Source organism: Gordionus sp. m RMFG-2023, chromosome 2, assembly GCF_954871325.1.
Source record: "Gordionus sp. m RMFG-2023 chromosome 2, tfGorSpeb1-WG-v2, whole genome shotgun sequence".
In the NCBI taxonomy this organism is placed as follows: Eukaryota; Metazoa; Nematomorpha; class Gordioida; order Chordodea; family Parachordodidae; genus Gordionus; species Gordionus sp. m RMFG-2023.
In genome coordinates, this window is record NC_088776.1 from 7,304,491 (window position 1) to 7,322,513 (window position 18,023).

General features: G+C 25.4%; 1 protein-coding gene across 1 annotated transcript; it reads right to left on the reverse strand.

Moving 5' to 3' along the window:
* Positions 1-213: 213 nt before the first annotated feature.
* LOC135924030 (endothelin-converting enzyme homolog) lies at positions 214-13,363 on the reverse strand. Its single transcript, XM_065459078.1, has 16 exons — positions 13,213-13,363; positions 12,246-12,449; positions 11,308-11,717; positions 8,159-8,227; positions 7,575-7,723; positions 7,252-7,453; positions 7,091-7,189; positions 6,857-6,934; positions 6,772-6,788; positions 5,763-5,821; positions 5,577-5,628; positions 3,743-3,810; positions 3,526-3,650; positions 2,701-2,766; positions 1,512-1,607; positions 214-312 (listed from the first exon to the last, which is right to left on the reverse strand). Exons 1-16 carry the CDS (start codon positions 13,361-13,363, stop codon positions 214-216), a joined length of 1,944 nt encoding a protein of 647 aa, XP_065315150.1.
* Positions 13,364-18,023: the final 4,660 nt, after the last annotated feature.

The window sequence follows — 18,023 nt, forward strand, 5'->3', positions numbered from 1 at the left end:
TATTGTTGAAATTTGGTTAGAATAAATTGCTAGTAATATCATTAAACCATATTTTAAAAAAATATAAATTTAAGCCTAGCTTATTTCTAGTGTATAGGCGAAATAATAGTCAAATTCTTGTATTCATAAACATCTGTCACTTTGCCAGTAAAAATAATGCTGCCCCCAGGAATGGATATAGCTAGCTATATATTTAATTTAGATAGTGTATCGTTACATGGTGTTTGCAATCCGGTCCAGTTCGGTCTCATCTGAATATTGAGTTCGACGAGACGGTCCGATCAGATGGTCCGGACAGGTCCGACCGAAGACCTATTAAAAAAGATAAAATTTTACTATGAATTGCTTTTTTACTTAATGTCTATGTTCATGAACACATAAAACATGATTATTTAATGTCTAACACTTTATAATATCTCATTCATCGTTTGCTTTTTTTATTTTTCCTTTTCATTCATTCGTCAAGTAATTTAATTTATTAGAAATGGAAATTTAAATCATAGAAAATGATAATATTATTGAATCACCATCCTCAGCTAAAGATTAACTATTGATTTAAAAATATAGTGTTTAGTGCAAATGAAAATAATCGTTCAAATTCAAATTTGAAAATATGTTAAAGAATATATAAATTTTTTGAAAGGATAATTCTGGGAAGACATGTAAAATATGTCGCCAGATATTTCCCAATTCTTCAAGCACAAGTAAATTATTATCAAATGAGCTCATAATTTTAAATAGATGAATAAAAAACAAATAAACCTACTTATAGTTACGATTAGAGATGGAAACAAAATAAAAACCCAAGATTAACGAAATGTATCAGTATTGGATGGATAAAAAATGGAATAATTTTTTGATTATTTTAAGAAATCAGTTTTATTTTATAACCAAAAACTAATATATATGCGAATCAAATTGACTTAAATTATTTTCAAAAAATTAGTGGTTTTTAATTTTTTTGAATAAATAATATAATAAAAATTTGAGATATAATTAAAATATTGGTAATTTAACACATTTCATTATTAATATTGTAGCTCAACAAAAAAAAAACATTTTTAGACGTGATCGGACCGACCAAACCGGACTTGACTGACGGTAGTCCATTAGTCCAGTTTCATTTTAGAAAAAAGGACCGAACAAGACGGGAACGGATCTTTGCAAACACTATCGTTACTAACTATGGGAAAGTGAGATTAATTTCGTAGAAAACACCCTAATATTTTAATAGGAAAATATTGCTACAACTCGATCCAATCAAACTTTAGTCATTGTTTATAAAGTTGTACCTTTGCCTTTTCATAATAAAACGTTTACAAATAAATTAAAATAATCCGACATTTTATTTGACAGACACATGGAAAATGAATAAGTAACCTGTATTTTTTTGGGCTGTGTAAATCAATTGTAATTTCCAATAATTGATTCTCCAGTGTTTCCTTAGAACAGTATATCTTATTTCATTTATAAATATATAATATTTTTTTTAAAATTTATTTTAAATAAACTTGAGCGTAAGCAAGGAAAAAGAGTTGTTCATCTGTTATATTGGACTTGGAAGAGTATATGGCACTCTTGTTCATGGCTTGATAACTTTTCAAAGCCTATTTAATTTTCATAAAAACTTTATATTGATCTAAAAAAAAACAATCGTCTAAATAAATAATAAGCGAATAAGTTTTTAGGCCATGTCCTGGTCGACCTAATTTAGATATTCTAGGCTAAAAAACTTTTAAACTAGGACATCCAGGGGTATGAAAATTTCACAATGCGTCATTTTTATATGCTCTCTCTTGCTTTATCTATTGGAATAAATTAGAAAATTGGCTAAATGTAGTATTAATTTTCTTTATTTTAAATCGTGAGTTTTAAGATAGATAAATAGAAATTACCTTATATGTGTTCCTTAAACAATTGCTATATACTTTTTATAATTTTAAATTATCAATACATTATAATACATATAAATTACATTATTTAGTAATTTTACAAAATGAAAACCTATATAAACCCGTTTAAACAAGTTTATTGAGATTTAAAGAGATAACATTTTTTAAAAAGGTTCAGTTCAGGTTTTCCGTTAGGAACTCTGGTAAATTTACAAAATCCATATTGTTAATGAGGTCGATAATTTCTTTATCATATCCTAAAGACATTTTGATTTAACGTGATTTTTTTATTATCGATTGATTTTCTTTTCTTTTCTTTTATTTCTCATTTTCTTTTCATTCAAATTTTATTTTTAAACGACTCGTTTTGAGCCTATTTTTAAAACGGCTAACTCAATATTTTAGTCAGAAAAATAATGTCTAAACCTCAAGATTTCGATAATATATGTCCAGACCTTTGTTCCTTCTATGAGCAAAATCTTCAGGCTTGGGTAATATTTTTTTGGGTGAAGTATTGAGTTAGTCGTTTTTAAAAATCGGATCAAAACGAGCCATTTAATCACACCAACTATTATCTTAAATTTGACTTTTAAGATATTTTTTTGTTAAATTTATTTTGATTTTGATTGAATCAAGTTAAAAAAATTTTAGTATTATTTACAGAAAAATAATTCAATATCAGGATCATATGTGATCTGAAAAAAAAAATATTTAATTAAGTGTAATATTATTCGATCTAAAAATAACAAATTCCCATCATTATTTCATGTTACATATAATCGAATAATCTTATTTCTGATAATTATACTTGTAATGATATAAAAACCCCTCCGTTATCTGCTATATCTTCCCCTAGAGTTTGTTCGAAGTTCAGCTTATATATATTTTTATTGATTAAAAGTGAGAAGAAAAAAAAATTGTATTATAAAAAAAAATTAAAAGAATGACAAGTTATAAATAATGACTAAATAAACATTTTTTTTTTGATAATAATCTTCCGCTATATAATTATCTAATATCTTTATAAATATTTATTTTAGTAATTTAAAATTATAACTAAATTCACTTATAGTTAATTTAAATTGCCATAAATTATAATTATATAAAACATCACGTGATACATTAATCAATCAATTAGCTATTATACTACTTAACTAATAGACTTATAGGCATACATTCAATCAAATAAAAACTTTATCTAGTTCAGTCAAACCTGTCTAATTTGAGAAATTGGACCAAGGGCATTGCCTAACATAGGCAGTTGCCATATTTATCAAGACTTTTTTTTTACTTTAAAAAATTATTTTATCATCTGTTTTAGTTTTGCAAAAAGTAAGATAATGTTCAACTATTCTCAAATAATTCTTTTATTTTTTTTTATTAATTCATCAAAATATGAATAGTTTATAAAATTTCATAATACAAATAAGTGAATACAGTAAAAAAACAAAAAATGGCTACTTTATATAAGTAAACAAAAAATAAAAATCTGCCCATTTGACAGGTGCCTATCAAGGCATTTTCTTATAGTAGTTAATGGGGATTGGGACTTAAATTTTGGTCAAATTAGGGAGTTGCCCAGATTATCAAAGGCCCAAATTAGGCAGATTTGACTGTACATGGTATGATAAACCTTATGACTATTAATCGAATAATTAGAATATTGTTTTTGGTAGCAATTTATTTTTTCTTGGTAAATTTTTATCGATTCATTTGTCCACCATTTATTCAAATTACCCTTTTCGTCATAGTTTCTACCTATAAAAATTATAATTTACTATATCAAGTAATTCTACATTGTATTTATCTTATCTCTTCCTCTTAATCTTTTTACAAAACATAACATTTACCGTTATTATCAAAGCCGTGGCTTATTTCGTGGGATATAAGGCTTCCTATGGCTCCAAATAGATAAGTGCTATGATGAATATAAAATATAAATTTTATTTATTTATATTATACTAGCAAATAAACATATGGCTTGTGTATAAATATAGAAGATGTATCAAGTATAAAAAGAATATTTTGGGAAAAAAACGAATTCAGATGTGAATTTCATGATGAGGAAGCGTTTTTAGTGGTGTTGTTAAGCATTCGATTAGAGCCGATTTTTAATAACGGCTAACTCAAAATTTTATCAAGAAAAATATTAAACAAGCCTGAAGATTTTGCTCATAGAAGGAACAAAGGTCTAGACATATATTATCGAAATCTCTAGGCTTGGGCAATATTTTTCTGTAAAATATTGAGTTAGCCGTTTAAAAAATTGGCCGTTTAACAACACTAGTTTTAAGGATTATTTTTTAAAAAAATAATATCTCCAAAAAAAAAATGATATAAAGGTAATATTTTATTTTATTAACAGACAAATAAATATGAATAGAAACAATGTCTATAAAGGACCCTCTTAATTCGTCGCCCGATTGGATGAAGAAGGCCTAAAGAAGCGGAAAGGAGATTAAGTGTAAAATAAAAAGATGGCCAAGAGGAATAAGGACTCCATCTTTCTTCCTTCTTATTATACACAATTCTATTTCGTCCTTTATCTGCCCTATTCACTTATCTTCCTTTCCGACTACCCTAGCGGATAGAAGGAGAGAAAAAAAATACTTAGATATATTAAATATGGGTTTTTTACATATAATTTTTCGATGACAGATAATATTTACCCTGATTAATGAATCATTAATTAAAAATGCATTTCGGAATGTCGTTTGAATATAAAACAACTGATGGTATACGCCATTTTGTTTTCCTCATCGAATTTTTTTTAAGTGTTAATAAAATTTTATGAACATTATTTATATGGAAAACCAAAATGGTGTGCCTTTGGCTGATCTGTATGGATGCACATCTGTTTCAAACACACAATGTCTTTTCCAATTGTTACCAAAAAAAATATTTCGATTTGACCATATAAATAAAGTTTGGGAATAGTTTGAAATTCAAACTCTCCGAGGAAAATCTAGTCTTAGTATTATTAACACATATAGTTATTTTTTCTTATTTTTTTCATAGTTTTATAAAGTGTCATTTAATGCGTATGATTCCATCAATAATAGAGACCATAGCAATATATAAAGATACCGTCTTTCATTTGGAATCTCAGTGCAGTCACAGGGCTTACACTTAATCATAGAAAATGTGCATTTTATATGCCAGACATATATTTTTTTTTAACCATGAAAACCTCTGAATAGTATAATACTTTCTTCATCCAGGTTCACCTGATGGAGGTAAAGCAGCAATATCCAGATTTACTCTTAGCTCATTTAAAAATGATATATATATTTTTAAATTTTAAAAAATATTATTGATCGAAAAGATTTTGATTGTTTTTAAGTTAGGTAGAAGCAGCATAATTATATATTTTGCATAAATTATAATAAAAATTATGAATAAATAGAAAAACAATCTAAATAAAATAGGGTTCGGGTTCAAAAAAATCGCTAGGGTCTAAGAGTCTTGATTTACGATTGGGGTTGTTAGCTCTGGTTAAAATAGTACATAAATATCTAAGTAAGCAATAAATAAATTAAATAGTAAAAATGATAATTTTATTTATTTGTAAATTATCTTGCTAGTTTGCGAACTTAGACTAGCTAGAAACTAGCTACATTGTAACATTAAAAACTTGATAGTGAATGATATTTATAATAAATAATAATATTATTTCTCTCATACTTTGGATAGGTGATATCATAGTACGGTTTTTGCAAAAGTCCAGCCAAAAATGCTTGTGCGAATTATATAAATAAAAAAAATTGAATTATATTTGTATTTTCAAGGTTTCATTAAGCAAATTGATTACAAAAGTTTCAAATTTAAGACAATATACAAATTCTTAAATATTTATTTCAAGAATAAAACTTATATCGTTTTCGGACCATGAGTAATAAGCTTCAGCTAAATGAGGAGGTAAAAAGTATCTGTAATATAGCGTTTTTATTTATATTTAATTGTATATAAATCTATTTATTTAAAACTTTAAAGAATATCTTTTTTAATCAACTGAATGTCTTTGTCATTCTATTCTAAATGATATTCATAAACTTTTATATTATAAAAAAATTTTAAAACTTATTATAAATTTAAAAATTCCTTTGATTTATATTTTTAATTTTATTTGATTTATCTTTATCCTATAATATAATAACAGAAAGTTTAGTAAACCAATATTAAAAAAATATGGAAAAAACTAAATCTAATAATCTATAAAGGAAATTATCTATATAAAATGGTAGGAAAGGAAAAGACTTATTTTACACTCATGTTTATAATTTTTACAATTACCTTTCCTTATCGATAGGCTCAAAAAGTTTTTTTAATTTGTTTAAGTGGCTTGCAATATCTTGATTGAGGTAATTTTAAAGTATGAATTCTTTTGCATATTTAGCTTTGAAATAAAATAGACATAAAATAAATTTAAAAATTTAATTATATATTATACATAATAATATTATTATTTTTCAAATTGAATTTAAAAAAATCATATTGGAGCCTGAGGTTTGTTTAACGATAATTTGAATTTTATTTAAAAATAAAAAAAATATTTCTTCGGCGTAAATATTGAAAAGGTATTATTTTGTAACTTCTGATTTGAGGGGGCATGATGGAATGGAATCGGCATTGATTAAAGTAAACAAGAAAGATAAAATAAAGTTTTAAAATTTTTTTTATAAAATCAAAGCTTAATTAGTTATATTTAAAAAGGTTTGAATTTAAAAATATTCTAACTATAGATAAGAAAAACAAGGTGCATGGGATATAATATAAATTCATATTTAGGAATCCATAAAAACTAACCAAAATATTTAGCTAAAAGGGCCATTTTTATCGGAAAAAAATAATAATTTCAAAGATTTTAAACTTATTAAACTTAAAAAATAGATTGCGCTTTATTGGATAACAATGTGTGATATTTAATCATATTTTTCATTAGTGGTAAAAATATTTTTATTTACTCCTAGGTAATCTTTGTCCAGTTCATTGGGATTTATTATGTAGTCAGGATAACCAATTTTGAATTTCATCGCATCCACCTAATAAAAGTATTTATGAATTTAGTTAATTTTAAAAATCTGATATTAAAAAATTTACTATTAAACTTAACTGGTTACAAGTTGGGTAAATCAAAATGGTATATTAGAATAGACATATGTAGTTTAAAAGAATTCAGGGAAAATTTTTTATGAAACCTTTGCGATAGATCTAGCTTTGGTAGTTTTATCCATCCAATTAAGATCCTGCAAACTTTTTTTATAAGACAATTTTATCATATCAACCATTTCTTTTAGCTGAAAAATTTACAATTAATAGTATAATTTTTTTAAATTGACTTAATAGCTTTATCTATTACTTTCAATTTATCCCTCGAATAAAAATTGGATTTCAGGTAAAGGGAACTGAGTGGGAAATTCATAAACATGGGAAATTCTTCCAAACATAACTTCCAATCAGAACTAGTGTTATCTTTGACATTTGGATCATAGCTGAATTTTTTTGACAAATAACGTGTGAGAGGCCTTATCTTGTGCCACATTATGTAATCATGTAAAATTCTAATGGTATTTTATAAAATATATTAAACAAAATAAAATAGTTATGTGCTATAATTTTACAAAAGAAAGGAAAGAAGTAAATAATTTTTTTTGCTGACTTTCTTTTATTTGAAATACCTACCTAGATGAGTTTGGTTCATTTAAGTACTGCTTGATAAGGCTAGTTAACGCTTCCATGTAGGAGATGGACGTGACCCAAAAAGGATGATCGGCAGCTATGGAGATGTTGAGGGGTTTGAAAATTTGATTTATAAAACTTGTCCAATTCATCTAATTATAAAGGGGGGGAGGGTAATACATATTTTTTTATTTTTAGAACATTTATAAATTCATTACTGTTTTCTACTAAATTTTGCTTTTGAAATTGAATTAATATTTCACGAAAAAGTCTAATTTATTCCCTAAATAGTATTCTGAAAATTAGCCCAGGGTTATAGCAATATATAAATTTTTTTTTATCTTAAAGTTAGGATAGGAGGGACCTATAGGTTAATTTTTTTTAACCAAAAATATATTAATATATTTAAATATAAAACGCGTATACGGCTAAATAACCATCTAAACATCTCATCTTTAATGGCTACCATAATACATAGCAATAAACTATAATTTTTAAATTTATAACTTCAAACTAGCTACTTGCCTAATTTACTTACATAGTTTGTAAGTATTTAAAAAGTTAAAAAGATTTATCATTGAACTAACGAAATCAAAATTTTTATCCAACTCTTGCAACGACTGGTATTTCGTATCCTCCATATTTAATGGAGTAATCTGAATATAAAAGAAATATTTTATAATATAAATTTTAATAATGATATCGCCAAGATTAAAAATTATGTTATCAAGCAACTTTTTTTTATATTAAATGACTAAATATTTATCCTTTATAATAAGATATATCACGCTACGTGCCATTCAAATTCTAACTAAAAAAATTTTTTATATATAAATAATTTTAAAATTTCTATCATAATATTTAAAAAACTATCATATTGAAACAATTTAAAATTAAAAATAAAATTTCATAATTGTGTTCCCAAAAGGGAACCATAATTGTATCTAAAAATTCTTATCTGAATTTTTTGACGCATATATAAAAATTCTTTAGATTCGGTTGTAAAAAGCCGAATTTTGATATATTAGATTATGATTTTGGCAATTTCTGAAAAAGGAGCCTACTGGTATGGGAGGGGTACCATCATCTGGCTTGGTTAAAGTGATTAGGCATGCTATTTGGTGAGTTTGTATTGGGATAACCTTATTAAATATGTTATTACAAAAAGTTATTAAAATCTAGATGAGAAAGCTGTGGGTTTTTGAATTTATTAAGTATTGAAAATAGGAGTGTTTGAAACCATCAAGGCCAACTGCTGAATTTTTGTTGATAGCGTTGACTATTTCATCATTGGTGAAAATTGTAATCTGGTGGATTGGGAAGATGGGTAAATTATCTATGAAAGTCTTGGGATGTAGTTTTTTTAGTAGCAAATTTTTTTTCGGTAATAGGAGAAAGACGATTTCTGAAGATATAAGTTTAATTGCTCCGATGTCACCTTGATCTATTTTATTAGATTTTATTTTGCATTTGGGTGTTATATAATCTACTTGCATTTTATTGTTATGAGTGTAATTAATCATTTGGATAGTGTCAAAATTATCTATGTGTGATTTTATTTGTTCATGTAATGAGATCTTTTTATTAGGTGGACGTTTTATGCATTTTGAGAGGTTAGCCTTCCCATGATTTTTAGCAATTTATGTTGTTATTAAATTTGTGATAAGTTTTGTAACAAAATTATCATTTCTTTGCATGACTATGAATATAAGGTTTATAGTTGTTAAATAAATGTTTCAATTTCTTGTTACATATTTGTGGATACGTGTGTGGAAGTGTTAAACTAATGTGAGGTCCAGCCTGTAATTTGAATCCTGCACATCAAGACAAAGATGGATCTAGGAGACTAAATTTATTATCAAGGTTATCAGCAAGTAAAAAATTGTATTGTTTTTATAAAGATAAAATTATTTAAATATGTTTGTTTAACAACTATTAAGGAATAGGTTTTTAAATATTATGATAGTAATTTTTAAAATAAATTAACTAAGAGAAAAGCAAATATACAAATAAGTATTTTAAACACATATGAATGTCAATTATAAATCAATTCATATAGGAGTTAAGATTTTGCTAATGGGGATGGGGGGGGAGGGCTATTAGATAGGTTTAATCAGTAAACTTTTTAAGGCCTGTAGGTTCACTTATTGTAGGCCTTTAGTTCCACTAGGTTTAAAAAATTATTTTGGGGTTTTCGCTTTTATTTTTATACAAATGTTCTTAATGAATATATAATTCGTAATTTTAAAATGTTATAACCCCCCCCCCTCCCCATTTACCCCTGGCTAAGCCTAAATCAATTAGTATTAAAAATATTTTTTAAAAAATGGTCCCAATATTTACATTAAATGTGTTATCCAGAGTAATTAAGAGATATTAGAATTCAGTAATAGAACATTCTCAAAACTTTTATCAATAAGGCATCCCCATTTATCTGCACAGACATTTTTTTGCAGCAATAAAACTTCTACCGCACTTAACGACAGAGTGATGTTATATCTTATGAATAACAACTTTATATTGGGAAAATATTTAAATAATACTAAAATCCCGACATCACATTTTAAATAAAATCATTCAAAATCTTATGAGGGTGATCAAAATCTATATCATTATTTATTTCCTTTAAGCGAGTGAAAGGGGAAGGGGAGGGGGTTGAAGTGCTGAAAACAAATCTGATATTAAATTATTTAATTTTCTGAGGAAACTTTAATAGTCAATCATCTAAGATTCAAAATTTATCATGTTGTCATTTATTACGTAAAATAAAATATAGTTAGTTTTTGTAATAAAGTAAATTTGGACATAATACTTAACAATTTTAATTAAAAATATAGATAATACTAAAAAATATCTAGCATTCTTGCATTTATTTCTTATAAGTATTGTAACACCAGCGTATCCTCATACTTCCATTTTTTCTCAGTAGTATTTGTCCATATTCTTTTTTATATGAAGTTTCAATATTTTATTTTACTACTTCAGTTGTTCGTTATTTGTTAGTAGGTTATTCCATATTCGTTTACTGCGAATCCTTTATTCGATATTAGCGTTAATCGTATATTGTGCTTCAGTTAATCGACCTTCGTTTACTATATTTAATTAACAATTATTGTTCGGTCATCAAATACTCATCAAGTTGGATATGCAAACCAATAATTGATAATATTCGGTTTTTTACAAACTTTCAAATTTGAGGATAATATCAGATTCCCGCACGATCCTACCATTTAGATGACAGAAATATGTCGATTTGATATATTACAGTCCCAGAAACCTATGCCGGATTTTTCAAAATTTAAAAATGACACGCCATTTATTTTCTACAAATCTCCCACTAGGACAAATTTATTACAAAAAAAGAATGATTACGAATGACAAGGGGAATAAAGAAATTAGCTCTTAAAAAAAGAAACCAAAAAAGATTGACATTTCAGGATAATACATTTTTCCATTTTTTTTATTGAGAATTTTCTATTTTTTTTAAATGACACTTTTCCATTTTGATTGACATTACGTTTCTTTTAAAGGGGGTATTAAAATGGTTATATTATGAGTTGACTCGTTTGTGACATTTTTTCGATTTCATTGATTAATGCCAATATTTCAAATTGTAAAATTTATTCATCGACCCCAATTCAAAATTTCAATTATGAGTATATATTTTTTTTACTTCACCTGCTTAATAATTAATCAATATAATTGTTTTCTATGAATAAATAAAATAAAATTTTACATTCGCTATAAGCTTCTCTAAATCTAATATATTTGACATAACGTTTCTGAGTTGACTCCACATCTGTTTCTTCTTCTCTTTTTGGGTCCTATTAAGATCACTTTTATTAATGGCATGCTGATTGAATTTAATATTCTCGTCTAGCATTTCCAAATACTTAGAAACAGTTCGATTCTTTAATAACAAATTTCCAATCTTTGCCATGTACATCAAAGAACTATTATAAAGATCATTGTCGTCGTAGTAATCCTTGTGTGGGAAGGTTAGTTCTCCTGGAAAGATGAAGAGTAAGTTCTTGGAAGAATTTTTAGGATCGAGATGAATATCTAGACTAAAGAACACAGAATTGAACTTGTCAGGAAAACCTTTTTCAGGGTATCTGACTATTTTTTTTAAAAGAAAGGGATTACCTTGAAAGAAAAAAAATATTTATATTAAGGAGTAGTGTATTTAAACGACTCGTTTGAGCCGATTTTTAAAAACGGCTAACTCGATATTTTAGCCAGAAAAATATTGCCTAAGCCATGTGATTTGGCCAATAGATGTCAAACAAAACCTTTGTTCCTTCTACAAGCAAAATCTTCAGGCTTGCCTAATATTATTCTGGATAAAATATTGAGTTAGCCATTTTAAATATCGGCTCAAAAAGAACCGTTAAAACACTACATTGGAGTAAATTCATCATTTATTAAAGTGAACTGCATCGAGCTTTTTTGAAAAATTTGTTCCATTCAGCTCGATCCCTTGTTCCGAAAAGCCCGACCAGAAACAAAATTGAAAATTATTATTTGGCATGGGCCATATATTGATATCAAAAAATGTGACCACAAAATAAATATTGCTTAAAATTTTTATCTAGAAAGTTAATTTTACAGAGTTTGAATAAAGTTTTAATAAAGGAATGTATGTTTAAAATAAATAAGATGAATTAGAAAAACTTTTTTTCAGTGTGGAAGAAGCATTTATGAAAGCGGAAGACTTTTTATACACGTTTAACAAGTCCCAACCTCCATATAAATCTAATAGTTTCTTTAAAGGCATTCCTTGCAATTTTTTTCTAACGTTGGTCTTATCTAAACAAGAATCATAATAGATCTTAGCTTGTCTTTCTGCCATTCCTTCGTATTTTGTATGTGGATTTTCTTTATTTATTTATGGAATATGATTTAATAGGATTTAAAATAATAATCTATTAAATTAAATAAGTATTTTACTATGATTTAAAAATAATTAATGATTTGCTATTTCTAAAATTAGTAAATGCTATGGTAGATAGTCGTTTCGCTATGTGTTATTCAATAGCGATATAAAAAATTATTTTACTTATGTTTAGCCTATAAAATAAATAAATTCTAGGGAGGAGCCTAATTAATGTAATTAATTCCTAATTATAATTACAATTATACTTATAAATTCTGCTAAATATAATTACTAATTCCTTTTCTAAACGATACATTTAAATTTAATCGTAATGGCCTAGTTATATTCATTTTCATTTTACTTGTAAAAAAATTATGAGTGGATATTAATAAAAAGTCCTAAACATTATGACAAATTAAATAAATCTGAAATATTTATATATTTATCAATTCTCTTTATATAATATTCATGTCCACCCCCCCCCCCCTCATTTAGATACTTTCTTAACAATTCTTTTTCTCCTCTCCAATTCCCTCTTCCCGTGCAGTCTTCCAATCTCCCCTTAATTATCATTCCCCATCTCAACCACTATACTACACTCCGCACCCCTAACTTTCCCTTCTCTTCTTTTGTCTTCTCTTTCCTTCCTTTCTTCCTTCCTTCCTTCCTTCCTTCCTTCCTTCCTTCCTTCCTTCCTTCCTTCCTTCCTTCCTTCCTTCCTTCCTTCCTTCCTTCCTTCCTTCCTTCCTTCCTCCCGTTTGTTACCTAATAAATCTTTTATGGTCAAATAAATTGAGTCAGAAATTTGCATAGCATAATTCCATTTAGGATATCCGGTTGGAAGCATAGTTTTCCGCTCGTAGCCACCGCAAGCAAATTCGTAAAAGTCTGTGCATGGATCCATATCTTGATTCATTCTATACGTTATTTCACTTTCAAAATTCTTGGTTAAATCTTTTTGAAAAATAATATATACCATTTTACACCAATTTAAACTTATTATATCTTAACAATAAAAAAAATAGTTTAAAAGATTAAAAATGTAATATTTCATATATATAATTATAATATATCAAAATGTTTGAACCTCCATATTATAATTAATTAAATATTATAATACGAATTTTATAATAATTATAGATTATTCATATTTATTAATATAAATATAATTAATATAAAATTATAAATTGCAAATATTTGTAATTATAAATTATTTCAAAATTTATGGGAATGCTATTTTATTAACAATGAACAAATGTCAGGATAAATGCCTGGTTATGTGAAAATAAAATGGACAACGCTTATTTTCATGAAATAATTTTGTCACAATAGATGGAATAAAGAGAGAAAGTAGAATAGAAAATATTATTAAAAAATTAGATAAGATTTAAAAGAAGTAATTGATTCTGAAAATATAAAATGCTCTAAAGCAATTAACACCACTTCGAATATATTAAATCTGGGCAAATAAAATATGCATCACTAATAATGATCCATAATAAATATAATTATAAAAAATATTATGATAATCAAAGATATTACCATACTAATAATATAAAAGACTAAAAATCTAAAAGTCAAAAAAAAAACGATAAAAGATCATAAAATTAATAATGATATTGAAGAAAATAATATAAATATAACTTGATAAATAAATTAATCTCTGGAAGGTCCCGTTTTTCAATTTTTCATTATAGTTTATATAAAAAAAAATTTATATGAAAAAAAATATTAAATGTAAAGATTTTTAGGATTCTTTCGTGCACTTTTAAAGATAGAAGAAGATGTTTCTGAAATGATTTTATAGAATAAAAAAATAAAGAGGGTGTTTAATTAATTTAAAAGATATGAAAGCAAATTTTTCTTTAGATATCAAGTTAAATTTAATATGAAAACGCAAAATTTTATCTTATCATATTTTTTATGAGGCCTTATCTAAGTCTCTGCTATCACCACAGAAGTATCGTCATTAGTAAGGGGGGGGGGTGCATAGGGGTTTGAATCTCCTGAAAAATTTGAAAAGCTATTAATGCCATTGTCGCCGCATATAAATGAGAGATCATTTTAACATTGAATAGGCTATAGGTTACAAAAGGGCAACCTACATTAAAATGAATAATTAATGGTCCATGCATTCATCATTATATGTTATTTAAATAATAAATATTTTCTAAAATCATTATCTTTATGGTGTCTTGGATTCTATTTTTAATAAGTGAGAAATTTTAATATAAAATAAATCTCTAATATTATGAATAGAATTTAACATATTTTAGTCAGAGGAGTTTACATACTACTTTCTTAGATAAGATATTACTCGATCCTTTTTGAAGATTATGAACATTCTGTTAAAATTTCTTTCAGTGCATATATTTATAAATTATAAATGTATTGTATAGTTTATTTTAATTCAATAAAAACTTACTACCCTTCTGAGTAAAAGCTAGTAGGATGATCGAAGACATAAGTGTTATTGTTAATATTGATAAATTCAATCGAAAATTTTGATTTGCCATTTCAGATCGTTTTTGTTAATGCGATTTTAAAAAAATTGGATAATTTATTATTAAAACTGGTATACTTTTTTTTAAGTAATTGAATTTGCAAATTTTAATTAAAATATATCATAAATAATTATAATTATTAAGTGAAAATATCTTAATTATTATTTTTTTAATATGAACTTTTTCTGTTAAAATACAACAGTATTTTAACAAATATTGCTAATGTATAGCATAAATCTATGAAGAAATTGTTTAGAAAAAATATAAAAATTTTAATTAGTTTTTTTATGACCTTAAATAAATTCCTAACTTCAAATTATATCAAAGATATTATTTGAAATATTGCTGCAGCCAGCATCTATATAAAGGAAAAAAACTTTAATTTGTTATTTAGCTAGATAGATAATAAGTTTATATCAAAAGACTAAATTTTTGATAAAATTTTATAATAAAATTTTCATACAGCTTGCCTTGAATTAAAAGAAAAATATTTTTGCAAGGCCAAATGTTTTAAATTATTGATCATTTTTATTTGTCCGACCCAAAATCAGAAATTTTTTAAAATTTTATATATTTTAAAAAAATTTAGTTCTATTTTTTTTTTTATTTTAAACTTGAAATAACTTTGAATGAATTCATGTTAAACGGATTCATTATATAGTTTTCCGACACTCTTCCAACCAATTGATTTATATTTTTTTTAAAACAATAATAGAAAAAATTATTTTACTATTCTATATTCCTATAAGAAAGGATTTAGCCTATAGGTTTCTGGTCATGTTGGTGCCCCTGATATTATAATAAACATTAAATATAAAAAACGATAACAGGAAAAAAACATTAAAAACATTCTTCAAAAGTTTAAATTTTTTTTTTCAAATTAGACCTCGGTGATGTAGTATAAAAAATAGAAATTTATAGGCCCTGAACCCGGCACGTAAATATCCTAGATGGAGGCCATAAAATTATATTAATTTCAAAAAAATTTGGACCGGGTTTTCAAGAGTATTGTAGAAACATGAACAGGACCAGACCCTAAAAATAATATATTATTAAAACCTGGGTTGGGCCTGGGTATTTTAATTTAATATAATTGATCATTTTAACGATCATTTACTAATCGCATTTTCGAGTTTTTGGCAAAAATTTATTTAAAATAACAAAATTTTACAAATCCAGGAACCGTAAAAAGAATTTAAATTTTTTTTAAAAAAATAGTGAGAGGTAGGCAATGAGTTAAAAAATAAAAATAAAAATTGTCCCAAATTTGAAAATAAAGATATTATTCGGGTCGTTCTATCTCAAAAATTTGACATCCTTATTAATAATTAATGATTAATACTAGGAGTAAAACAAATTTTATGTTTATTGAACCCGAGTTTCTAATTGAGTTGTGTATTTGGCCCATCAAATACATCGGTTAAGTGGTCGGCTTTGATATCGGGGTTGTAATTACTAGATAGTAATTGTGGGCAGCTGTATGGATATTTTTATTACTTGAATCGCTGATAAATGTTATTTACCGGTAAAATACAGCTAAATGTTCTTTATTTTTTTTTGATTATATATATAACACATAAGTATCATTCTGATAAAATCAGATAATATTATTAAGCAATTCAACTATTCAAAAAATTCTGTATTTATAGTAGTTCTAATCAAAAAATTGAAATCAAAATGAAAATTATCTACTAGATTATGTAGCATAATTTAATTATAGAAGCAACACATTATATTATTTCTAATGATTATGATCAGTTGCTTATATAAAGGAAAGAAGGTCAAATCTAGCATTAAACCCCCCCTCCTTAATAATTTTTTATTTATTAATGAGACTTTATGATATTTGAATCATAAAACAAAGGTTAAAAACCATTGAGAAAGCCCAAAATCAATGTATTACAAGGATTTTAATTTATAATATCCTTTGATTTTATAATTTCATTATCAACATTTATTAGAATCCAATATCTAAAATTATATAATGCTGGATATTAGTAATTTAACTCTTATTTTTTTAGAAAAATTGGATCCAACTTTTCTAAAATAAAATTCTAGATACACCACTGATTAAAAATATTGCAACAACTGTAAATTTGCACAAGAACGCTTAAATCCATTCATCGTAAAAGAAACTCTTTCACTATAAAAATATATAAAGAATAATTTTCTACTTATAAAGCCAGTAGTGTGTTTTGCAAATTTATGACATACTGTTCTAAGTAAAAAAAATCTATAGAAACCAATATTTAACTTATCTATATAAAACCTCTATACCTCTATATAAGCCCAAAAAGCTATTATTTTCAACCAATATTTTTTCCTGAATATAAATATAATAATACCTTTTAGTATTTAACGCCAACTAACGAGAAAAATTATATACTTTTACAGACATATTTGACAATTATAGAATATATTACAGTTTATATTTTAATAAACTTTGCTAAATGGTTTTGATAATAAATATATGTAACAATTTGCATTCAATACCTTAACGCCATCTATTTTAAAATAGTATTGTTCAAAATCAAATATATTATTATTCATCCAACAATAGATGTAATCTTATTAAATATCTTTTTTTCCTTCTAATTTTATGTGTTTTGAGGAAAGCTATTTCTTCCTTCTTTGTAAAACAATTTTGTGTTAAATTTTTAATATACAAGTATATTTTTGATATTATTACAAACTACCATTATTTTAAGATATAATGTACCAATTAGATGTGGTGCAAGAATTTATGTAAAATCTTAATTGCTTTCATCATATCACTCTGTTACAAAATGATTCATTTATAATATGGCATTCTTACCATATAATTAATTCAAGGTTCAATATATTTGAATTTTTATTCTAAAGATTTTTACTGCTTTTGTTTTATTAATTTATATAACAAATTCTTATATGAGTTTAAATGGTAGGTGTCATGGCCATGACTAAAAATTAATCAGAATATATTATTTGTGTGGCTATGAATTTAAGATTATTACTCCTGCTGCTAAGAGCATTTAATTGTATTATTTAGATGAGCAATAACTGTCTAGTCATTTATATATCATTAAAAATGGA